This window comes from Corylus avellana, chromosome ca11 (assembly GCF_901000735.1).
Source record: "Corylus avellana chromosome ca11, CavTom2PMs-1.0".
Lineage (NCBI taxonomy): Eukaryota > Viridiplantae > Streptophyta > Magnoliopsida > Fagales > Betulaceae > Corylus > Corylus avellana.
The window spans coordinates 16,886,481-16,913,832 of NC_081551.1; the positions used below are offsets into that span (position 1 = coordinate 16,886,481).

Consider the following 27,352-nt stretch of genomic DNA (forward strand, 5'->3'; position numbering starts at 1 on the left):
AATACCCCTCCTAAACTTCAAAATCTCTCAATTTAGTCCCCTGAACTTTCAATTGCTTTCAATTTGGATCCCTCCGTCAATTTTAGCAGTTAAAAATACAAAAAAAAAGACCAAAATATCCCTAATTTTTGTTTTTTTTTTTAAAATAAAAAATCGTTTTGGAAGTTGAAATTTTATACAAAAGTCAGGAGTATAAACGTCATGTAACGTTTAAAATTTGACGGAGGGGTCCAAATTGAGAGCAATTGAAAGTTCAGGGGACTAAATTGAGAGATTTTGAAGTTTATGGGGGTATTTCAAAATGGGTAAAAGTTCAGGAGTCTTCAGTGAAATTTTCCTTAAAATAAAATAAATGTTTTTTTTTTTAAAAAAAAAAAAAAAGCACTCGATCTGAAGATGTTGCCAGATGGGAATTACTTGCCCCATATTGGCTATTGCTTTCAATGCATTTATCCCCAGAAACATTAAGAAGTTGATATATATTTAAACTTTCATTATCACATTACGAAGTTGATATATATTTAAGCGAAAAAGCAAAGTGAGTAAACCAACCAAAAACATATTTTCCAACCACAATGCATGTGCAGGATTTGTGGTGTCTAGCACCTTGCTTTTTGTCATATGCGTTGTTTTCCTTTTAATAATCTGTCACCTTCCCTTGCAAATCTTAAATACAAAACCAATTAAACCAACGGAATAGTTGAAGGCTCTTAATTGCCCATTTAATGAATTAAAACGACGTCTAGAATTGGGATCACCACAGCTTAAGCTGGACCTCCCTTATAGATCCTCTACGTACGTCATCTCTTAAGTAATACAATACAGTACTCCTTGGACCATTACTTAAATTAAAAATGGTTTTTTTTTTTTGTTGGACCAATGGCCGCCAACAAAAAATAACAAAAAAATGGTTGTATTTGTATGTTGAGTTCAAATTATGTTGAAGTATAAGTATAAGATGATATATAGATAAGTCATAACTTAACATAAAGAGACAACAAAATTAGCATTCTTTTCTCCTGACTATGATAGTGGTCGTGCCAGAGTAACTTCACCCTTAGCTACATCTTGCTATCATTTCAATTTTTCAGTCACTTCTAGCTTCGGCTAACAAAAAACAAAAAAAACAAAAATGTTGTATTTATTATGTGTTGGGTTCAAATCGTATTGAAATATGAATATAAGATTATCTAGATCAGCCCTAATATAACAAAGAGAGGACAAACATTATTTTCTCATAACTATGACAGTGGCCATATTATATTCAACTTCACCCTTAGCCACATCTCGCTATCATTTCAATTTTCGGTCCCCTCTAACTCCTTGCCAACAAAAATTGTTGTATTTACATGTTTGGTTCAAATCGTGTTGAAACGTAAATATAATATTATATAAATCAACTCTAACTTAACACGTTTAATCTAATAGGTCAGACTCTTTAACCCTATCCCATTAATTTCAAATAAAAAATTGTAACCCTAAATATTAATATGTCGGATTAGGGTTTAACCCTCTTAAACCCTACTAGCTAATTACTTATATGCAAGTCGTTTTCGTTCACGACTCAAAACGTGCAGGTCAAGCATACCATTTATTGGGTGGAAGCTCTCTCTCTCTCTCTCTCTCTCTCTCTCTCTCTATATATATATATATATATATATATATATATATATATATCGATATCGGGGAGGTCTGTAGCTATATAATGGAAGGGTTTAGGTAGCAATGTTTATTACAAGCAATACGGTTCGCCGACACTGTACGTACACCTTCACTCCACACTTCTATATCTTCCTTCTCTGTTCCCTCTGTACTTCACACATACACTCTCTCTCTCTCTCCCATCAACATGGTGCATTCAAAGAAGTTCAGAGGCGTTAGGCAGCGTCATTGGGGCTCCTGGGTCTCCGAAATACGCCACCCTTTGCTGTAATCTTGCCCCCACCAACTTCTCCTTAATTTCTTTTCTCCTTCGACGAAGCAATTTTATTTTATTTTTTGACTTTTTTTTCGACACAGGAAGAGAAGGATATGGCTAGGCACATTTGAGACAGCCGAAGAGGCAGCTCGAGCGTACGACCAAGCCGCCATTTTGATGAGCGGCCGCAACGCCAAAACCAACTTCCCGATAACTCAAACGCCTGCCGGGGAGCCAATGAGGAGCGAGGATCCGCCGCCGTCGCCGCCAAAGGATTTGTCGGAAATCCTGCATGCAAAGCTTCGGAAATGTAGCAAGGCGCCATCGCCGTCCATGACTTGTCTTAGGCTCGACACCGAGAGCTCTCATATCGGGGTGTGGCAGAAGCGTGCCGGTCAACGCTCTGACTCGAGTTGGATCATGACCGTTCAGCTGGGGAATAAGAATGCCGCCGTGGACGGTGCTGATCAAAACAGTTCATTGCCTTTGTCTTCCGACTCCCGGCCCGCGTTTACCGGGCCAGAACTCCGAGCAGAGATGGATGAAGAGGAGAGAATCGCCCTGCAAATGATAGAGGAGCTTCTCAACGGGAATTGTCCTAGCCCTTCAGGAGAGGAAAGCTTTTACCTCTGACCTCATTATCTCATGCTATATTTATTCATATAATTAAAGTTGTATACGTATAGAAAAGTCTTGTGTTTGTATAGAGCTTTCTGTCTTGCTATAATTCTATTCAATGTTAATCTAACAATGCTGACATGACGATCGGAAATGACATGTCAGCATTGTTAGATGAACGTTGGATGAAATTATAGTATTTACCGTTTCTCTGTTTTCTTTATTATATAAGTGTATATGTGCACAGAGAGAAAGAGATGATGATAAGTAATTGGGTTTTGTACGTAGCAAAACCAATATGATACCAAAACCAAACCAATGTACGAGGTTTGAGCAAATATAGTATGTGTGACCATAATTATAATACAATTGCGTTTGTTTAGTACCAATATCCTTTTTGTGGATTAAGCTTCATATTGTTCTGACCAATGTATTAATTTTTTTTTCACCCATATATATATATATATATATATTCTCTTTCATGTGCATTTGGCATTCTTGATATATGTAATATGTAATATGGATTTTAACGAAGTATATTTGACGAGTAATGTTAAAAGTCTTTATTGAATTATTATTGATTTCAATAATAAAAGTGATTGATTGTTATTGAATTTTGATTAAGTGGTGATTTTAAAAGTCATCTTATTTTCAGAGAGATATAAAAGTGACACAGCAATAACTTCTAAAATTACTCGTATTTTGCATACGAGACGGTCACGAAAGCATATATATATATAAGCGTGACCTATGAATATGGTCAAAACTTAAGTACACAACAATAATTGATTTACAACATATATTTGTTTTTGGTTATGCCAGAATAAATTTCACAAATAAAAGTATTTTGCGGGTTACTAAAGGAAAATGCTTGGAATAGTACTACATTTTTTTTTGGGGAGTGTACAAAGGTTTTTTGAGTACTTAATTAAACAAATTGTAAAACTTTTCTTCTATAATGGAATTTCCCGGGGCTCAATGCCCCTCTGAGTGATTTTTCTTTTAAAGAATTCTTCAAAAATTTTACACTTCGTTAACAAAAATTCAAGGGCATTATTAATTTAATGCACTTATATTTTGGGTTTTTGTTCATTGATCATTATGTGTGTAATGTGCCTTTCTTATTTTTAATTGGTAAAGTTTGTCATTGAACACCTATTCACCCCCAAAAGATGAATAGTGATGTTTCATATATGAAGGACCAATTTAACATATATATATATAAACAAACGATGAAAAAGAAAGAAAAAAAAAATGGAGAGTAGATCTACGGTGCAATCCTTTTTTTTTTTCTTTTTTTCTTTTTTTTTTAATTTTGAAGAAGATGCCTCCTTAAAGCATTCGGTGTGAATGCATATATAAACCAGAATGTGTTCGCTAGTTTTTAGGTAGTCAACTGTTTTTCCTTTGAAAATATTTGCTAGCTTATTTTAACATTTGTGTAATAACCCAACTTAGGTCCAATCTTTGAATCAATTTGGCCCCATCCTAGCTACCTTGAAAATGCTAGTGAGAGCTATTCATTTTTTTTTCCCTAGCCTTACCTACTCAAGGGTAAGTTTGGAATTACGATTTCATAGAAAAATGTACGATTTTAAATCAAATTACAGAGAAAATTGATTGTTTAGAATTTCATTTTTAAAAAATTACTATTTAAAAACTTTGATTTTTTACATTTTCAAATCGTAGATAAGGAGATTTTCTGAAAACACATAATTTTAAAGGTAAAACTAAGATTTTATAGGTTAAAGTGTAATTTTAATGGCTAAATCATCATTTTGCCAAACGTTTAACTGTGTTTTAAAAAATTACATTTTTAAATTGCTATTTTTAAATTATATTTTTTAAAAAAACATAATTCCAATTAAACCACCCTAAATATTGAGAATATTCCATAAACTCTGTTAACTTAAAAAGGTGATTGGTGTGCATTGATTGACCATATATTTCTATATTAGGCATTAATATAAAGGGGCCGAGAGTAATTACTTTCTGTATTTATATTTGATTAGACGTCTTTGGCATTTTGAAAAGATGATGCATCGATCTGGATGGTTTCTTTTCAAAAGCAACCATCATTATTATTGTGATTGATTAATATAAGTGACTCATTTTATCAAAAAAAAAACCATCATTATTGTGTAAACCAAGTGATAATGACTATCTGTGACTTAATTGTACTTTTCTCAAAAGTAATTAATCTATTTGATATTTCCTCGTAATGTCATAAATATTTACATGATCTCTCACATATTTCAAATCACTTGCTTTCTTGTACAAATACTTCAAGTGGCTTATTATAATTCTTTGAAAGGGGCTTAAAGAGCCTGTCTAGAATTGTGTTTGAGAAATATAGCTTTTAAGTTAAAAAGAGTTTTCGGACAAAAACTTTATTTTTAAGCTTTTGTCAAAAGTACTTTTTGGCCATTTTTAAGTTTTTTTGACCCTTAAAAGCACTTTTAAATTTGTTTACCAAACGAATATTTTTTTTTTCTTTAAATGGGTTTTTTGAGTGTTAAAAGCACTTTTAAACCTTCAAACGCAATTCCAAACAAACCCTAAATCTGGTTACCGACTCTCTAGAATGATATAGTATATGCTTATGAAATAGTTATATGCCTTCAGAAAAACCATCATATTCAGATTGGGTGCAAAATTTTCAAATGTTAGGTGGATTCTTGGTTGGTATGTAGTGGTCATGAAGAGCTAGCTAGCTATATATTGATGGTGCACACAATTATAGGTTATAAACATGCAGTATGAGTAAAAAATTACAAGTTTGTTTTCAATTTAATAAAAAATAAAATAATAATAAAAAATAAATAAAGAACTGAAAAAACAGGGAATATCCGGCTGATACACATGCATGCAAAAAATGCCATGCAATATATATATAATAATTGCAGAGATTTAAAAAAAGGTTGGATATGAAACTAGTTATTTTTATGATTAAAATTTTATTTTGTTATATTTAATAATATAATAACGTATTCATATACTTTAAATGCAATATAATAAAAGTACTCTAACCATAAAGTAATTTATTTCCTATTCATTGAAAATAGAGAACTAGGGCCGGCCAGATATGTTAGCATGAAATAGTAAAACAACCACTAGGGCCGGCCATGCATGAAATTGTAAAACAGGCACTAGGGCCAGCCAGATATGTTGACACCTAGGTCATTGAAACGGATTAAGATCCACTCATATATATATATATATATATATATATATAATAAAAATTTGAGGATTTCATTGATTAAAAATCACGAGTATAAAGCTCTTATGGAGCAAAGCAAAAAAGCTCATATAGCACAAAGCATAAAGCTCTGTAAAAATCATAGCTACATGCTATGAGGTTACAAAGTCATAGATACAAACAAAAATTCTTACAATTAGGTGTTATTTATGACTTCAATCTTTCGCTAACCCATGTACAAATACAGTTAAAGAGCAGATGTACTCCGAGCAAATTAGATTTAAGACATGAGTAGCCAAATTTTCTAACAAAATTTATTTGAACTGGCCATGAGAGATAACCCTTCATACCTAATTATCCAGGCCTTGAGAAATAATCTCTCACACCTAATTATTCCTTCTCACTCATGAGGGCAGATCTAGAGAGAAGAAACATCTTATTCAAAACAAAAACACAAACAAATAACCATCAATCAGCAGCAGCGGCCGAGGAGGAGATAAACGGCACAAAACAGTGGGAGGTGGACAAACACATAGTAGAGAGACTGAGGTTGTTGATCTAGTCGGAGAACACCTACAAACATAAAAAAAATAAATAAAATAATAATAATAATAATAATAAATAAATAAAAAAAAACCCGAAGGGGAGGAGGAGGGTAGGAGCAGGGATCGAGTAGTAGAAGGGAAGGGGGGAGGAGAAGGGAACAGATCTGCTCCCTCCTCTCAAAACAGTTTTCTGAGGAAAATGGCCGAGAGACGGCATTTAGGGTTTTCTTCTAATATTTTGATTCATGGGTTTGTGAAATGCCACTAAGATTTTTAAAAATATGAGATACTCAAATTTTTAAATTTGAGCGCTCCATTATATCTAACCATCCAAACAAATATAAAAGTTTGTGTGTTATCGAAGTAATTTTAATTTTAGTTTTCAATATGAATGGAATCTCATATTTTAGAAAATCTGAGAGGATCCTAATCCACTAATGAATGAAATTAAGAAGTAATAATTAGAAAAGGCAAATGTTGATCCATCTATCTTTTGGTTTCAAATAATAATAATATGAACTTCAAATAAAAAACAATTCATTAGGCCACGCTCGCATGACAAAAGCTCAAACTTTACTCGATTCATGTGAAAAGAGCGCTTTGCACGGTGTCAACTCGGATATCCTACGAGTTATAAAAAATAGTATAGGTATGTCCATATTCACGTTGAAAATAGCTTCCATGTTTTTAAGACAAGACAGAAAGTCATGATCAGAAGAAAACAAGGCTGGTTTTTTAACAGAACAGGTGTTTGTCGTGGAAAAACATAACATGCTAAACACCGAGGCATGCAGTGGTGTTGAACATAAATCAGGATTGGGAAAGTAGTTGGTTAGTAGCCATCAATTAATGTCGTGTTATATGTGATTGGATTATGTGGTGGTCTTCCTCAGCATGGTCCCAGATTAATTTCTCACCAAATTGTTGTACCAGGGTTTTGAAATTATAATTCAAGTGCTCAGCTATATAGGGTCCCAATAATACCAGCAAAGAGAGATGGGGTCTGGGGCCTAAAAAGTTACTAAAAACCATCCAACTCCCAAGCTTTTTGAAGATAAATATAAAATTAAATTAAAATGTGTGGGGTTGTTATATATATGTCAATGTTTTCTTAGGCTTTGTTTCTTTAATTGTCATTTAAAACAAAAATTGGGAGATCATTTTTATTATATATTGCCGACAGTTGTCTAGCTACCAACTGCTAACATGCAAAAATAATAATATTTTTAATACTCTTGATAGTCGACTCATGCACATTATTATTATTTCTTCTTTCTCGACCAAATCATGGTTAGTTTCATCTTCCTTTTAGAACTTATATCACTAAAAAAAAAGGTATTAGTGACCTGAGATTTGTGATGGCAGGTCACAAATTTGTGACGTGCTACGTGGTGTACTAGCACGTCAAAAATTTGTAACGTGCCCTTATGCCACGTCACAAATTTGTGACGTGTTCTTAAGTCACATCACAAGAAAATTTAAATTTTGGTTTTTAATTTTATTTTTACTTTTTGTTTTAAATATTATAGTGATGTGCTACTAATGACACGTCACTAATTAGTGACGTGTTGCAAATGGTGACGTATCAAAAAACCCAATATTGATACTATATATATATATATTACATTCTTCAGGTTTCTTCTCAAGGTAACTTCTGGTTTGGCATATATTTTATAATTTTTTTTTCATTAAAACTATTTTTGTGGATGCAATTTATTTTTTAAAGAGTAATGCTAAGCTTATTCTTAACTTTTTATACTCAAATATGACTTTTAAAACCACAAATTGATTTAATTTCAATAAAAATTTATCTCATATTCAATGGTAATTTTAAAAGTCAAGTATAAGTGTAAAAAAAATATGTAAAGAAGTGAGAGTAAGTGTAACGTTATTCTTTTTTAAAACCTAATTAAATAGCATTAAACTTTTGAAGACTTTTTAGACAGTTATACATTTTTGAAGTTGTAATCTTCATTTCTACTATCTCATATCCCCAATACCAATAACAAGGTGCACCCATTCTTTATGGGATAGTACCCCACAAGCAAATCTCCTTCTTGGCTTAGAATTTCAAGCACTCCTTTTGATATCTCTTACCCAGTCTACGTTCAGAGAAACTCTCTTACCCTTTTTTTACAAGCTTTCGCTAAGCCTTAAGTTACTCTTCGTCGGCTATAACTTTACTGACTTGAGCATCAAAATGCCTCGGGTCTCTCAACCAACGGCCTTCTTCTGACCACTCCCTTTTGTATTTTGCAAGTACAAAAAGAACAACCTTTGAATTTTCCTTGCATGAACTTCATCCAATTGCTAATTTTCTGGTCAAACAAACATCATTAAATATTGTATTATATATATGGAACAAGGAATAGACTAATAATATAACCAACTGCAAAAGCTAGCAGTAGTAGACTAGACTTTCACCATATACGTACGTACGTAGGTAGCTCCAAATGCAGTCAAATATTCCAAGGCTATGTCTTAGGAGACGAAATTGCGATGCAAATATAGGTAGCAGAGGGGACAGTACGTACTATAGCTTGTTATTTCTTTTTTAATTCTTTTTTTCTTTTTCTTTTATGAATTAATTCTTTTATAATTTCTTAACTAGTGGTTTCCATCACTTTCTTGGTAATTTCCTGGTTACCAATAATTGAACGGATGTTCATTCCATCTCCAGAGAAATGGAAGCTAGCTAGCATAGAAATTAAAGATTAAGGAATGAAGATTATTTCTAGCATATTACTTTGTTAGATGTGAAATTAATATTATAAATTTCAAATGAAATTGAGAGGGTTTTAATTATTCCAATATTATTTCGTTATGCTGATCATGTGATACTGCCTATCTACTCTTAGGGTAACCAGTGTTAAAAGAAATAATAGTCTAACGATGGATTAAACAATGCCACGTGAGATAATGATAAAGTATATAGCATTTCTCTTTGTGAATATCCAATTGAGAAGTCATCTTTAACCGGAGGAATAAGTGTAATATAGCAATGCAATATCAGTATACTTACATTAACAATATAGTTGTATGTATTTTATTTACTTAATTTGTATTTATATTTTCATTCCAAATTTTTAGTTCATTTCTTAAGATGCATTCATATATAACGACCCATTTGGACCTATTTTAGTATTTTGAGTATTCTTTGTACCTCTTTTTATGGCCTATTTTAAACGATTTTGAAATTGTCATGAGTTTGTTTTTCGCGGATACAAATAGAACTTTAAAAGTAAAACTTTTACGGAAATCATCACATCCACTCGCAAAATTAATTAACAACGGACGATGGTCAAAACTTATGACTGACAAGCATTACTCATTAATGTATTTTCTTGCCTAGGATATCATTCATGCAACATTAGTGCACCCAAAAAAAAAAAAAAACATATGAAACCAAACACAACAAAGGTAGAACAAAAATGATACCCATTTTTCCTAGAAGAGGAAGAGAGTGAAATTTGCTTGAAATGTGAGTTTCCATGAATGTGTTTACTGAGATGGGGCATAGATTCACTTGGGGCAAGATAATGGATAGAAATGGACATAACATAGCCATGACAAACATCATATATAAATGGTTTGGTACATTTACAATACATTTTCATTCCCTTATCTTGTAGGACAAACTCATGAGAAGTGACCCAACTAGCTAGAAAAACAAACAGAATGCCTACAACGTACTGTACCATGAAGGTGAATGGAAGAGATATAAGAGCATTCTCAACAGACTCCCTATAAGGGAGTCTATTCCCTAAGTTTAGAAAATATATTCAAAAAATCACATAAAAAATTTCACAGCAAATTCCCTAAATGAACCATAAACGTTAGGATTGCTACTTTGGGTTTCACTATTGCAATCTTTATGATTATTAAAAAAAAAAAATGATTCTCTCTTTTCTCTCCTCTCTCCTCTCATATCTCACAATTCTCTCTCATCTCTCATCTCATATATATAATATAATTAAAAAAACAAATATTTTAACGATATATATAATGATTAATGGAAGCTATTGAAGTGCATTTTGACATAAGAAAACAAAAAATAGTTTTGATCTTTAAATATAAAAAAAAATGATGAAAAACTGCTTGGTAACATTATAAATAAGACCTACAACCTCCAGGCAATTGCCGACACGAAAAAAATAATAATAGTAGTTAACGACCCATGATGTTTTTTTTTTTTTTTAAATCAGATTAGTTTATATATATATATATATATATATATTTTTTTTTTGGCTATTTCAACTTAGTTTTCGGATTTTTTCAATTTTCACAATATGCGCCTTGGATCCTTAATTTTATCAACTCATGGTTCAAATAATTAATAGCCCATGTCTCACGGGAACAACTTTTCCATGTTACAGCCGCTAACACAATGCCACGTGGTTTGAACTGACTTGTCACGCACCAAATAAATAATTAACTGCAGACTTTTGTACCAACCTGGCCCCCCCCCACCCCCCTGCACACGGGCTGGTCTAATAAAGGGTAGGCTTGACTTTGATGACCTTCCGGTATAAGCGGAGAGGAGTAATGCTTGGGAACTTTTCTCTCTCTTTTTTTTTATTATTTCGGATAAAAAGATTTTTTATTTGTTCGTTGTAGTGGTGCCCACTTTCACTTATTGCTTGAAAAAAAAAATTATCTAATAAAATTCAAATAAAAAAGTGTTCTTAAGCTTTACTCAAATGAGAGACCATATAATCACCATATACAAGCGAAGCGGTTATAACTATTCAATAACCGCTAATCACTTGTAATCGTTCACCGCATAACCATATAACCTCTTTAGTAGGCGGTTATAAAAAACTGCTAATGGCCTGAGGCATGGCGATTATCAATTTTAGAGATAAGGGAAAGCAGTTAATAACTGCTAACCGCCTACCCTTATACATATTAACATATATTTATATTATAGAGTAATAATATAAGGATGACTCTAGTCCTCCCAAACGTGACGTGACTTTTTAAATTACTATTGAATTTGAGATGATCATTATTGAATTTTGATATATTAGTAATTTTAAATGCCACATCACATTTGGGGGAACTCTAGAAGGACTAGTCCTCCTTATATCATTACTCTATATTATATATTTAATATAATGTTTTGGTGTTTTTTAGATTGATTTTAGATTTGTAATGCTTTGGATTTGTATTTGGATTTCCTAATGTTGGTGTTTATTTGGATTTGGCTTTCTACAACTTAGAGTTGAAATGTTGGTGTTTCTGCAATTTTCTTTTAAGCTTTCTTCATCTTCTTATACTTGTCTGCTATAATACTTCACCAATTCCTAATTGATAACTCCGCCAAAGTAAGGAAAGGCATGCTAGAACAAATGAAAGAAGTCTGGCCTTGATGCATGTTGTATATATATTATACACAATCTCTAGTCTTAAGAATAGCGTTAAATTAAGTGTTTTAACAAGCATGTATATTTATATATAATGCACAACCTTATTATTTAAAATAAAACCCTAAAATTATTTAAAATAAGCACAAAGAATACTCAAAACACTATAAAAAAGCTCATATATAAAAAGCGGATATCAACCAGCGGTTATTGATTTTAATAACTACTAACCATCGATTATAAATAAACGCTAACGGCCTAAGCGAAGCGATTGCGGTTAGTGGTTTTAGCCAATAATCACTAACCACAACCGCTTGCACACCCCTACATATAGGCGTCTAGGCAAGTTGGTTTCAGAGAATGCCTACAAAATATCAACCAACTCAGAGCTAGTAGCGATTTGTGCAGTTAATATGACAAACTATATACGAAACTCATTGATTTGTTTAAATAAATTTTAAATTGTTTGACCGCTATTTAGACAGATAAATCTCATATATATATATATATATATATATATATATTAAGAGTAATGCTTAAAGGTGTTCTTTTCCTTTTAAGTAGATATTGTATTCTAAAAAAAGCAGAAAAACATTTACCCCATCAGTCCCTCATATTTTGTTTAGAAAACAATATTCACGTTGTATCATGAGAATACTTGAAGCTGCCTCAAGTGGTTAGAAGCCCACCATGTGAATCGAGGCATTATAGAATCAAAACTTTGATTACAGCTTTACTGACTTCTTCTATATGGTGGGAAATGAAGCCCATTTCTTTAGATATTTTGAAAACAGTCTCCTAGCTATTTGGGCTTGTCGTTGGGCTTTTTCTAAGCCTAATCTTCTCGGCTTAATCCTTTTTGTTGGGCTTCTTGTATATTTTCTACGGCAAAAATATTTTCAGCAGGAGACCGTGGCAAAGGCCGGAATTCAACATTGTTGGGACCAAAAGTGCCACAAGGATAGTAACATGGATAAATAGATATAGATCATTTGCTATATATATATATATATAATATAATGTTTAGCATGAAAATGGAAAATTTTCTCCACAGCTATTTTTTTTTTTTTTTGGAAGAATTCCATACTAACTTTTGGGAGAGCCATGTGGCTCCACCACTTGCTAGGAGAAATAGAGTACTAATTGAGGCCTTTATAGATCATATCAAGCAAAAGATTGATGGGCTTGATTGAGTGGAAAATGAGTTGCTATATGTCATTAATTGTAAGGATAAATGTAAAATTAGTTTATGGGGTTTTGCCATGTGCAAATAACTCCTTTAGATATTAAAATTAGCTTAAATTTATCTGTGGTAAGCAAAAATAACAAATAACTCACCACTCCCAACTTTCATATGAGATTTTGATGAAAATCATCAATCCGCCACATTAGCCCTAAAATAAAATAAAAAATCATCTTTACATTAAAAATAATAATAATAAAAAAACAAAAAAAAATCCAAATCTGAAAAAAAAAAAAAAAAAAAAAAAATTAATGTAAATTTAAAAAACAAAAAATTAAAAAACAAGGTGGTTAGCCACCCCTTTGGCCAATTGGATGTAGGCGACCACCACTTTTATATTTTTATAAATTTTTTTTATATTTATTATTATGGATGACACTTGTCATTATGTTATTGGTATTGACATTGTGAATTGACGGTTTTCGTCAAAATTTTATTCAAAAGTTGGGAGCAGAGAGTTATTTATCATTTTTTTTTTTTTGAAACCGGTCACTCCTTTCCTCACTGATGAATATTTTGAACAATACGTTCGGACATTACACTATCAAAAACACATTAAGGGGTTTTCTCTATATGAATTACATCATCCATAACTATGAGTGCACTCTTTGTTAGTTTATGAGCTGTTTCGTTTGCTTCTTGTCGAACATAAGAGACTCTCCATCGTAAAAGAGATGGCAGCACAATTCGAGCATTGTCAATTAATTGGCCATAACGGCACCAACTTTGTCCCTCCTTCTGTAAAGCTTGCATGCACCACTTGTAATGCATCTCCTTTCAGCTCTACCTTATTCCACCTCATCTCTTTGACAAAAATAATTGCCGGTAAAGTCGTAACAGATTCAGCTGCAACTGGATCAATAATATTACCTTTTGGGGATTGCAAAGTAGCCAACACTTCTCTCATAGAATCACGTACAATCAATCCGATGCCCATCTTCTTATTGTGTTATTTGTCATTTTTGTTTGCTAAGGAGATATTTAAGCCAATTTTTATATATTAAGGAGCTATTTACTAATGAAAGAAACTTCAATGATTTTGCATCTTTTCCTTGATCTAAAGAGAAACTAGTACAAATAAAAAAACTAAAGCATACTTCCACGATGGGAATATCCTGATAAAAATATCTCTACTTCATGTACTATTGATGGGAGATACCTATCCGGATTAACTATATTTTAAATTATAACTTTATATAATTAAATGAATGGGAATATTATATGCTAATGTTCTTGATGTTGGTATTATCTATAATATCAATTGTGATCAACTTCGATGACAAGGAAATACAAAAGAGACTAGAGAAAATGTTCATAGTAGGTAAAGTTAGCTAACAGCTTTTTTATTGAACTCTTCAAATAAAAGTTAATTTACAAAATCAATCCTTGTAATTTACTTGATTTGCAATAAATTTCATGTGGTATCAAACTATTTTGAGAGCTCCCTAAGATATGCATAAAAAACAAATTACTTACTATTGTCAAATTCCGTCAAAAAACTTAATTGATTTCGTTAGTGTACTACTTCATAATAAAAAAATTTAAAAATTTAAAAATTATTTTTTGCCTTTTTAGGAGTGTTTTGTGTTTAACTACTTTCTTAATGATTTGGTTTTGAGAAGGGAAAAGAAAAAAAAAAAAATTAATAAGCAAAGCCTTTACAGTTGTTGTATTATTATATTTAAGAAAGTACTCTACTGGCTTTCTGGCGCGCTGACTCACGCGGCTCATCTTTAAAATTCAAAATGTACTGATATATTATTATAATAACTAGTAGTACTATATAAAATTGAAAATTGAGACAATAATATATGCTTTTGTGAATCATGAAATCATAGCAATCCCTTTTTACAAAATCAAATCGTTTTGATTCATACTTATAGAAACAATAACGACAAAGGGAGTTTCCCTCATTTTGAGCTTGCCATTATACCTATTACATCAAACCTATCCTACACACATAGAATAATGTTTGGTCCCCCCAAAAACATGCAAAATCTTGTTATATGCGCAATTAATGAACAGATGAGACAAAGATGTTTCTTAAAACTTCAAGCAAAAGTAAACAAGTGTAAGAAGCTAACCAAGATGCAACAAGGACATGATGAGGAGGAGAAAGTAGATCCAGTAAAAGAAACTTCGAGGAAGAAGGTTAAAAAGAATATAAAGAAATGCTATTTTTCTATCTCTCATTCATCTTCCCCTAATTTATCGCCGGATGTGGGGTTTCCCGATCTTACGGTGAATTTGAAAAATAGAAGAATAAAAGATGGATAGTTGATTGAAGAATAGAAGGTCTCTATAAAATAAGAACTAATATGGGGTGCACATGTTTTCTTTGAATTAGGATCCTCTACAATTCATTTGAACTGAATAATATCCAGCTAGTTATAGTTATAAAGAGTAACTAACTGGATATTATCGTATCCTGTTCAGTTTTCTTTAACATTCTTAACAGTCATTTATTACCCTTTTATTGAACTAAGAACCCAAATATTAATTTTTGAGGATTTCAAACTTATTAAAAGACGTTTGACATTTATTAAAATGGATTGAAGAAAATTTTCTTTAAATTGGATCGTTGGAAATTTGTGAAAATCTATTTAAATAGGTGACTGGACAACCTAAAATTCATTTAAACAAATAAAAACATATTTATAAATCGTCTCAAAAATTATCGGCTTATGTATGACCATAGCTATGACCATAAACGAGGGAGGAGAAAGAAAGCAAAGTAGCTTTGAGAAGGATGGGCAAATGTCTAGTTGTGAATGCGTCAGAAGATTAGGGGACCATTTTTCCAAGAATGTGTGGATATCGAGTTCTACACGTGGAATATGCGAAACACAAATCCGAATCTTCTCTGGGAAACCCAAAATAGTCCAAATAAAAAAATCCACCTGTATCCTTTCAAATTCAATGTGCAAACTCGGCCACGTTCAATGCGTGCTAGCGTGGTCAGTCCCATCGCCATAATTTAATTCCGGATTTACCCTTCCCCCCATTGACCTTGCCGTCTCGAGTCGGTGAAGATCGCTCGCACCGATTAGCCGTTATATCTTCTTAATCATTTTTCTTGGTAACAGATAATGGATATTCCTAATTCCTTGGAATTATACCATGCGTCATAAACGAGGAATGCTCCACTTTTCGCTCGGCTTCAGCTCTTTCTCGGCTTCACGGCGGCTCACCTTTCCTCTCAGCTCCTCCACCGATCATATATATATATATATATATCTTCTCCTTAAACGCAAGCCATCCCATCGTGCAACTTGCACTCGCCATCACTGTGGGCCGCTGCTTTAAATTAAGTTCTTTCTTTCTCATTTTGGTATATTTTTCATTAACAAAACACAGCTACAAAAGTTGAAAATTGGAATATTTAAATTTAGGAAAATTCACCAAATATATTTTGAGTTTTTAAATTTTTTAAATTTAATGCTAGAGCTCTAAAAGACATCTTATATAAATATAATAGTCAATACATCAAGGCAAAACACAAGTTAAAAAATAAAAGGTGAGTCAACAACTCAGCAAGTAAAAGTGGACCGATCGTTTCTTGTGTGTGACGTGAGCTACTTTCTTTTAAAAATTTTATCTCTTTCTTTTGAAAGCTGGTTCTTAAGATCAAAATGTATTTAAAAACAATGCATGTCAAGTAAATTTGTAGTTTGAACTCTATTGTGAAAAAGTCTCTCTCTAAGTTAAATGATTTTACATTGTGGTTTGTATTCCGGCATTTTTTTTCTTTTTTAAAGTAAATCTGAGAATTTTATTGATTAAAAATTATGAACATAAAACTCTTATAGCACAAAGCATAAAACTCTGTAAAAATCATAACTACAAGATATGAGGTTACAAAGTCATAGATACAAATAAAAATTCTTACAATCATGTGTTATCTATCGCTAACCTATGTATAAATACAGTTAAATAGCAAATCTACTCCGAGCAAACTAGATCTAAGACATGGGTAACCAAATTTCCTAACAAAATTTAGTTAAACTAGCCGTGAGAGATAACCCCTCACACCTAACACCTAATTATCTAGGTCATGGGAAATAACCCCTCAGACCTAATTATTCCTCTTCACTCATGAGTGCAGATCTAGTGAGAATAAACTTTTTATTTAAAACAAAAAATACAAACAAACAACCAGCAAGCAGCAGCAGCGAGCAGGGAGGAGATGAATGACATAACACGGTGGAAGGTGACATAACACGGTGGAAGGTGGACAGATATATAGCAGAGAAGCCGAAATTGCTAATCTGGTCAAAGAACACCTACAAACATAAATAAAAAAATAATAATAATAAAATAAAATAAAATAAAAAAAAAAAGAAAAAAAGAAGGAGGGAGATGGTATGAGAGGGGAGTAGAGGGAAAGGGGAGAGGAGGATGGAAAAGATCTGCTCCCTCCTCCTCTCAAAACTGTTTTCTGAGGAGAATGGGTCGAGAGACAGCATTTAGGGTTTTTTGATTTGGAGTATTTAGCATATATTATTAATTGTACTCCAGCATTTTGATACACGAGTTTTATGATATTCACAATAGGGTTAAAGCACCGCATGTTAAAAAATATATCATATTCACAAGCACATAACATAAGAATTAATTGATTCATTTCATTCATTGACTTTTTTTTTTTATTTTTTTTATTTTTTTTTATTTTGAAGGGGAAATCATTCCAGTCTTATTAATTGATGAAGAATCACGAGCATAAAGTTCTTACATCATAAAGTAAAAGTTTTGAAAAAATCATAGCTGAAGTTATAAGGTTACAAGTCATAAATACATACATAACAATTTGACATTCAAGACCTATCTATGACATCAAAATCTGCTAACACATGACTAATTTTCAGTTATAATAATAAGTCTGCTTTAGACAGACTCAATTCGATACATAAGTAGCAACATCCTCTTACCGAAACTCATCCTCCTTGACTCGCAAGCTAGGAAATTATTCACATTCTCAACCTAACATTCTAGGGAATACAGAAAATACAGGAAAAATTAAAAAAAAAAATGCACAAAAGCCCATAAAGCACCACCGGAGGAAGGCTGCCAGATGATTCTAGCCCGAGCAGGCCGGTGTGCACAATGGAGGGGTGCGTGTCGAGGTGGGTCTGACGAAGGGACATAGATCGAGCTTTGAATAGTCAGATCTAAGGGCCCCATCAACCCCAAAAAAAGGCATGACAGAAATGATGAACAACACACCCAGTGCGATGACACTTGAGCCTGTAACAAAAGAAAAGTAAGCAAAAAGAAAAGGGGGGGAAAGAGTTGGGGAAGAGGGGGGGAGTGGGGGGAGAACTTTTGTTCTAAGGTCTTTATTGACTTGTTAATCATATTGTTCCCGTTTAACTATTTACTATAAATTTCAAATATTGTTTCTTATACTGCTACACACATTGTTTATTTTATTTTTATTTTGAAAAGAAAAGTTTAAACATTTTTCAAAAGCCCTAAACTGTTAAAGAAAGAAAGAGATGGATTATGTGCATATTTATAGAAGATATATGAATAAAAGAGAGATAGAAAGCATGTACTCGAAGTGATGTTATTTTGGAAAGGAAAAATTTAAATTTATAATATCTTAATAAAGTAAATGTCATTTTTTGAAAGAAAAATTGTCTCCCGAGGATTTTTCAATTAGAGTTTCTTTATGTATGAAATTACAAAAGAATTCCCCAAGAAGTAAGAGATTTTACAATAAAAACATTTCATAAATTATTGAAGAATTCAATTTTTTTTAAATTTTTTTTTTTTTTAATTTTTTATGTGTTCGTTTACTGAGTTTCCCAAACTCACCCATTTTCTCCCCATTTATTTTTCAGATGACGTCGATAAAGGTCACGGTAACCAATAGGCAAGTGCCTTGTGGCACACAGAGTAGTTAATAAGAGTTTTTTTTTTTTTTTAATGATTAAAGTTTTCTTCTAAGTATGGTGAATTAATAGTTTGATTAATACAAATCTCTTTTGAATATTTTAAGTATTTTATTTTCATTGCCCTTATTTTATTGATGAGTTTTAAAATTTTATATTGCGCACTCCAGAACACGTAGTCCCTTTATGAGATTGGGGTGTTACATGCTTTCTCTTCGCCCCTTTCAATCCTCTGACTTAGTGTATTCAATCTTGTTAGGTAAACTTTAGACTTGTGCACGATGCTCACTTTACATGGATCAAGTAAAACTCCAACCAGAGGCAGATACACATAGAGGCGGGTACACTTTTAGCCCTTATAAAACTCAGCTTAGCCCAAATTTTAGCCCAAAAATCAAAGTAAACTGAAGGAGAGAGTGTTTTATACAACTTTTTACCTACTAGGCTACGACAATATATATATTTGTGCTTGTTCATTGCTGTTTGCTGCTACTACGTCGTGATTTTGTTCTGTAAGGCCTATAATGAAAGTTCTTCTGTTTGAGCAGTGAGTGTCTTCTGTAGGCCACAACTTCAATACATTTTATTATTTTATTTCTGCCCTTATTAAGATAAATTCCTATATCCGCTACAGTCTCCAATTTCACCAACATTCGTGACCTCAAAAAATTGTTTGCACTCAAGAGAATTAGAACATTAGATCTGATGGGGATGTCACCAAGACTAAGACCCTTATCACTTAAGCTTGTATAACTTCTTTTGTGTTTTTTTCTCTGTCTCTGTCTCTGTCTCTCTCTCTCTCTCTCTCTCTATATATATATATATATATATATTAACAATAATATTATTTAGTAGACTGTTATATGATTATCATACAACTTTATAATGTGATAGTGAAAATCAATCATTGAATTATAACTTATAAAAAAATTAAGAGTTAATTTTTATTATCACGTCAATAAATAACTGCTCTCATAGCACTGTTACAACATAGAGAGAAAGAACGTGATGAAAATATACTCAATTCTCAACTGAAATATATCACATTTTTCATAGTCACTTTTATATATATAAGAAAATATGTAAAAATTAGGGAAATTCCATGCCCCCAAGTCTCAACACGTTTCACCGCTGACCCCTGGTTTTAGCTTATAGAATCTTTTCAAGTCACACACATCTTTCAAATATCATAAAATCATAAAATAACTCCAAAAATAATTTATAAAAAAATAATAATAACTTCAAAAATACTCTGAATAACATTGGTATCCACTAGCCAACTGAGTTCACTTATCACGCAATGGTGCAAAAATCAGCATTGCTTAGATCACTTGATTTGATATTTATTATAATTAATTAATCATGATTATTATTTTATACCAATAGAGAGCCTGAGCTGTTTTATAGTCAATATTAAATTTTATATATTAATTTAGTGATATACATTGCCACGTTATTTAATACTTTTAATTGACAAGTTCGGATCATATACACCATTACATATAATAAACAAAACCTTACAGTAAAATAAGCATACTTTATTTCACTCCAAATGGAAATATCCTATTCCATTAAAGAAGGCCATTGATTATTGATTAAGACCATCAAACAAAGGATTTATTTTAGGTCCTATAAAAAAAATTACAGCATATGTGCTCTAGTTTTTTTAACTGTCCATATTTAATTTTATTGTTTTTTTATTATGAAAAAACTTGTAATTAAATTTGGACAGTTGAAAAAACCATAAAAAAAAAAAACAGGATAGATATTATAGTATTTTCAACAAGAGAAATGCAGATATAATTTTTCTCCAAATAGGGTTGGAGGAATTTCCTCTAACCCCAGTCTATAAAAATGACATGTATATGCTTTTTTAATAGTAGAGACAAAGGTGACATAAGTTTTATTAAAAATCATAGAGAAGTGCTAGGGAGCTAAACAAATGAACTCGAAAATTTTTTTAAACTGACGTGGCAAACTGTGAGTGGCAGACAAGAGAGAAATAATTGTATTTTTTTTTTTTTAAATTTTAAAACCCTTACCACGTTAGTTTGGCTCCCTAGCACTTTCCTAAATCATATGCATTTCACATGTTATTAAAAAAAATAAACGCATATTATTTTTATAAATTAGATTGGAAAAAGTTATTCCAAACTTGGAGAAAAACTCTATCGGAAAAATGTTACTCAACATTCTCAAGCGTTTATCTCTCTGTATTCTTGTTTACGTGGCATATTCACATTCACTTGTTCTTTTTCTTTTTTTTTTTTAATAAAAATAAAAAAATAAAAAGAGAGATGAACACTTAAGAATATTGAGTAGCATCATCTTTAAACAATTCAAATTTAATTATATTTTTTCTTTTTTTATTAAAAAAAAATTAAAATTAAGTTTAAACCGTTGAAAAAATGCTACAATTTCAATAGCACATATGCCGTAATAAATCCATACGGCAGAGAACCATGGAATATTCTTGTTCTCTCAGGTTGACATCGTGGAAAAAGTAAAGAAATAAAAAAATAATAATAAAAAAGGAAATAATTTGTCCAAGTTGCCACCCAGAAGCCAGCTCATTCGCTCAGTCAGACCCACCAATCCGGCTTCACTTCCCTGAGCCACTGGGAAAATAAATAAATAATACCAGCGCAGCGCGCGCATGTCTTTTCCAATGCAAAAGATAATTATTAAATAATAATAAAAAATTAAAATTAAGAACTGAGAAGTGAGAAGGAATAAAACCCGAGATATACTCTTACAAAACAAACGGATATTCCAACTATACCCCTCGAATATTCTGTTCTGTAAACGTTATATCACCCTCACTCTCCCTCCCTACCGTTTCCTTACTCATTCTCCTCGCCATCACCACGCTCTGTCCCTCAAGATTTTTCCTTTTTCCTTCACATTCCCTCTGTTTTTCACAGTTTTTCTAGGCAACCAAACGCCCATCATACACTTGAGAGATGAAATTCGGGAAGAGCTTAAGCAACCAGATCGACGAGACGTTGCCGGAATGGCGGGACAAGTTCCTGTCCTACAAGGAGCTCAAGAAGAAGCTCAAGCTCCTCGAGCCGAAAGGCGGCGAGAGACCCAGCAAGCGGCTCAGAGCCGAACCCGTTGATGGGAAGGAGGGCATGTCCGAGGAGGAGATCGATTTCATTCGGTTGCTGGAGAACGAGCTCGAAAAATTCAACACCTTCTTCGTTGAGAAGGAGGAGGAATACATTATCAGATTGAAGGTGCTTTTCTCTCAAATCTCTCTCTCTCTTTCTCTTTATGCGCGGTATTCTATAAATTAGCTATGACCTGTTTGGTTGCCGAGAAAATATATACGATGGCGTAAATTTCAATTCTCGTTTTATTTTCCTCTGTTTTCTCATTAACTTAGAAACTTTGATTCTTTCGACTCGCTATATTTGTCATTAATTATCTACCCACTAGGAAATAGGAATTGCCTGTGATTTTCTTTTCCTCTAGTTTTTTTTTTAGGGGAAACAACTTTTCCAGGAAAATCAATTTCTTGTTACAACACAAACGGTAGCTTATAGGTGCTGGAAACTTCATTAGCCTGCACCTCTGAAGCTATTTTGCGCCAGTAGTGCGCGTCACAAGTGTCTTGGGATTCGTCTGGCTTTGGCCGCAATCTCGTAGAGTTGCTCCGGACGTGGACGTTTTTCCTCGTTTACTGTCACGAGCCGTTACGCATTTCGATCAGGATTTCTAGGGGAAGGAATTTGTCGCATCTCAGTCTTTAGATTACCCAAATCAATGGTTGAAATTTTGTTTGGTATTTACTTCGATAATGGTGGAATTATTATAAAATTATATCTGCTTTCCTTATAGAAAAGTTAATATGAAAAAACAATTGGAATTTCAAAGTAGTGGATGAGATTGAAAGAACTTTACTCCTTTTTGTCGTTCTTCGAATACATGAGAAGAGAATTATAGGGAGTTTTTAATACTAAACGTTTACTCCTTTTGTCGTGGCGTCGCCGTTGTTTTCGTCGACCCACGTTTACTGTTTGCGTCAGTTAATAACATTGTGGGAATCTGTCTGGCGGTATATTCCGTTAGTGACAAACGCCGTCTGGGTCCACATACTTGCCAACCCGCTGCTTTTGGTCAATGATCTTTAGTAAACTCTGTTCTGTTCTATGATTTGACTTAGAAATTTTGCAAAATTTTTATTTTATTTTTTAGTATTATGTGTTGAAAACCAAAGAAAGAGAGGATGGTTAGCAAAAACTCATGTGTTCTAAGATTTGATTACTATTTTCGTAGACCAAAAATGATTCTTTTATTAGGGGATCAAGTTAAACTACGTATTGACAATAGTTGTGGTTGGTTGTCCAATTCATTGGCAAGCCCTAGCGGCATATTCCATCTTAGTTATGGGTTTTTGGGATCAAACACGTGCTCGCAAAAACAAGGAGAAAGTATTCATGTTCGGGATTTATCGTAATTTGGGCAGTTAATATGAGTTAATATGAGAGTGTATATATAGGAGTTCAAGACCCACCTGTTCAAAATAAAAGTTTTAGGCTGTGTTCAAATGGGTCTCAATCCACTTGAATGATAGTTAGTAGAGTCTGATCTATGCATTTGTTGTCTGGAACGTGAGATTTATGGGTACATTTCACCAAATTGCTCTTCTATAACCTTTTGATGAATGAAAACAAAAAGAAGAAAGAAGAAATAGATGATTTTTAATATGCGTCGGCGTTGACAATTTGTGTTGTGGTGGGATTGCAGGAGTTACAAGATAGGGTGGCAAAGGCAAAGGATTCCAATGAAGAGATGTTAAAAATTCGGAAGGAGATAGTGGACTTCCACGGAGAGATGGTTTTGTTGGAGAATTACAGCGCACTTAACTATACAGGTACTTTTATTTTTCTTTTACTTTATGCTTTACTAATATGATATAAGGGGAAAAGGTTATTTAAGCTGTAGGACAAAATATATGAATGTAGGCCGTCAATTTCTGGGGATCAAACATTATTGTGGTTCATATGCTTCCTTTTGGCCCTGGTTTCACGAATATTCTGCAAGACAATTTCTCAGCGCAAGTTTTGTTTTTTTCTTAGAAGGGTTTGCCAATGAGTTACACGTGAGTAGCAGTACATTTTGTAACAACAAGTTTTTCATATTTTAATACAATCTGGAACTATGCTTGCATTATCTGCTTTCAATTATAATATGATGAATTCTGCATGGATTGTTGTCCTTACAAATTCAACAATGTCTATGTTCTTTTAATATTTAAACCTCCAATAAATTTGAAGATGCTCAAGTTCTTTTGATACTTTGACTTACGATTACCATTTAGGAATAAGAAATTGTACGGTTTTGGCAATTAGATATACTCAATTCGATTTGGTTAATCAAAAAGTGGGTTGGCATTAGATTCTACATATGATCTCTTATATTTTGTATTGGTATATAGTTTATTTAATCGTTTACTTAATGATTTATGCAAAAGTATCATCCAAGTCTTAAAGATAAATGCTCACTTGACTTAATGAAACCTTAACATGCTCTCAACAGGATTGGTGAAAATACTGAAGAAATATGACAAAAGAACTGGTGCCCTCATTCGCTTGCCCTTCATTCAAAAGGTCTTGCAACAGCCCTTCTTTACCACTGACTTGCTCTACAAGCTTGTGAAGGAGTGTGAGTCAATGCTGGACGGGCTGTTCCCGAAAAGCGAGCTGCTGCCGCCGGCCCCGACTTCATCTGGGGCAGCTGATGGGGAGGAAGGGTGCGATCAAGATCCTTCAACTTCTGCCCCTAACAGGAATGATGGGCTCAGAATGCCCAAGGAACTCGCAGAAATAGAGTATGTGAAGAGCTTATACATGAAGAGCACTATATCAGCATTACGGGTTTTGAAGGAAATTCGGAGTGGAAGCTCAACAGTGAGCGTTTTTTCATTGCCACCGCTGCAAGTTAGTGGACTTGAGGAAACGTGGAATAAAATTCCAGTCCTGGAACAAGTAGCCAAATAGGAAGGAAGTGAGACAAATATGTCCCATTTGTTTTTTATATGATCTACTTTTTTTTTGTGTTTCCTTTTCATGCATCTCTTATGATGCCTTAGATACTAACACATGTACAATGCCAAAACCAGAAATGAATTCAATAGAATCGTAAGTTCTGTATAATAGAATCTTTGGGCTCTATGGAAGTGAGCAGTATTTCCAAATTTGGCAATATTGGTTTACGTTTTCAGCCGGCGTGAAGAGTAGTGTTATTCTATTCGAACATTCAAAACGCCTTATAGGGAGACTGTAAAAGTTGGAGAAAGACAACCCTATCAATATGTTTGCAAAAGCTTGTACTTTGATATATATATCTGAACATGTGAGAATGTTATTCAATTGAGAATAACTTATATAGGGAGGTTGAACAAAAGTCACTTTTTGTGCCACCAATAAGGAGCTGACACATCAGCTAATTTCATTAGACTTAATACTACAAATAAAAACTCAACCACACTAAATAATACTCCAAAAAAATTAAAAATTAATTTTATTACAAAAAAAAAAAAAAGTAGATACCAAGTAAGTACTGGCTCACACCCCTCCCCCCCACACATTGGTGGCCGGGCCGCCTCAAAGAGCAGGGTCAGCCGGGCCACTCCCATGGCCCTGGTGAGCCACGGCCACCGAGTAGGTCATTGGTGGTGTATGGCCACCACCCCCGACCGACTGGTGGCCGGGTCACACCCCACTCATCAGTGGCTCACCTACCACTCCCTATGGCCTAGCTGGGTGGCTCTGGCCGGCCACCCCCCAGCCTGTGGTGGGTCACGAGCCCCCCTTTATTGCCGGCGGCCACCACCCCGCGATCCCGATTCGGTGGAGTCGTCGCCAAATCTCATGGCCTTACGGTATCGCATAGAGCCACCCCAGGCCATGGGAGTGGCCGCGCAGCCACCCCCCATGGCCTGGGGGCGGCGACCGGCCACCCAATGTGGGGGAGGGGTGGCCGGTTAAATCTGCTTTTTTTTTTAATAAAAAAATTAATTTTAATTTTTTTGGAGTATAATATAGTGCGGTTGAGTTTTTGTTTGTAGAACAAGTCTAATGAAATTAGCTGATGTATCAGTTTCTTATTGGTGGCACAAAAGATGATTTTTGTGCAACCTCCCTATGTAAGTTATTCTCTATTCAATTACATTGGTTAATATGCCTTCTAATATTGATATAATACAAAATTAAGAGCCTTGAAAAAGAAAGCTCGTCACCATGTAGAGGGGGTAGGGGCCGTAGACAAGGACCTCAAGGTTGTGGGGAAAAGAATTGCAGAGGAAGGGGGTAGTCTGGATACTGTGGGAATGGGAAGGAAAAAAGGAAGAGGTAATATGGAATGGGAAGAAAAAAAGAAGAGGTAATACTCAGAGTAGTCTTTTTAGTGGAGATATATTGGCGGTGGTTACTTCGCAGTCCTACCAGACACCATGAGTATCCTAAGTTGGAACTGCCGAGGGCTTAGGAAACCTCGGTCAGTTCGAGACCCTTGCCATATGGTGAAGGAGAAGCGACCCAAATTGATTTTATTAATGGAAACCAAGCTACAGACACACAAGTTTGATCGTTTAAAGATTAAACTAGGTTTTGAAAGTGTGTTTGTGGTAGATAGTGTTGGTAGAAGTGGCGGGTTGGCATTATTTTGGAGTAATGAGGCTGAAGTTGATATTCAAAACTATAGAAGAAGGCCTATCAATGCTGTGGTCAAATTAAATAGTACTAGTCCCCCTTGGAAGTTTACGGGCTTCTATGGTCACCCGGATGTCACAAAGTGAAAAGAGGCATGAGATCTTCTTCGTCATCTTCGGCGTATGGAACCATCTGCTTGGCTGTGTCTTGGAGATTTCAAAGAGATTTTAGAAAGCTCGGAGAAGCATGGCGTTTGTGGGAGACCTATGTGGGGGATGGAGGATTTCCGAGATACTTTGGGGTATTGTAAGTTCCATGATCTTAATTTTTCGGGTCCTAAGTATACCTGGAGCAATAAAAGGAAACACAATCACTTCATCCAAGAATGACTTGATAGAGTCACGGCTAATGGTGATTGGTTGGAGATTTTCCAAGCTATGTCAGCGGAGGTCCTAGCTGGGAAGAAGCTTTAATCAACCTCTTCACTTGATGGCATGCAAGCGGGTCCAAGGAATGAGAAGCAAACTCTTAGATTTTTCTATGAGGCTGGGTGGGGGAAGTTTGAGGAGAACCGTGAGAAGATTAAATAGGTTTGGCAGGCTAAAATATGGCATGGCTGTGTATGGAAGAAATCGAAGGCAAGATAGATTGGAGTAAAAGGGAGATTTTATGTTGGCGGAGGAAAAATCACGGGATTGTTGAAAAGGGTATTGCCCTGAAAACAGCACAACTTTGTGTGCTCCAACAGGAAGAGGGCCTAGAGAAGATGGTTCATATTGTGCAAGTACAAAGGGAGGTTAACGACCTTTTGGAGCAGGAAGACATGGGGTAGAGGCAACGTGCGAAGGAGCATTGGTTCAAGCATGAGGATAAGAACTCGAAATTTTTTCATGCTAGTGTTAACCAACAAT

At 33.8% G+C, this 27,352-nt stretch overlaps 2 protein-coding genes across 2 annotated transcripts; both read left to right on the forward strand.

Moving 5' to 3' along the window:
- The first annotated feature begins 1,730 nt into the window (after positions 1 to 1,730).
- Positions 1,731 to 2,919, forward strand: LOC132166328 (ethylene-responsive transcription factor WIN1-like). Its single transcript, XM_059577131.1, has 2 exons — positions 1,731 to 1,929; positions 2,020 to 2,919. The coding sequence occupies exons 1-2, from the start codon at positions 1,850 to 1,852 to the stop codon at positions 2,549 to 2,551; spliced, it is 612 nt and encodes a 203-aa protein (XP_059433114.1). The 5' UTR covers positions 1,731 to 1,849; the 3' UTR covers positions 2,552 to 2,919.
- An 18,690-nt stretch (positions 2,920 to 21,609) lies between these two features.
- On the forward strand, positions 21,610 to 25,121 carry LOC132165611 (SPX domain-containing protein 2-like). Its single transcript, XM_059576244.1, has 3 exons — positions 21,610 to 22,022; positions 23,536 to 23,662; positions 24,328 to 25,121. The coding sequence occupies exons 1-3, from the start codon at positions 21,747 to 21,749 to the stop codon at positions 24,786 to 24,788; spliced, it is 864 nt and encodes a 287-aa protein (XP_059432227.1). The 5' UTR covers positions 21,610 to 21,746; the 3' UTR covers positions 24,789 to 25,121.
- The last annotated feature ends 2,231 nt before the right edge of the window (positions 25,122 to 27,352 follow it).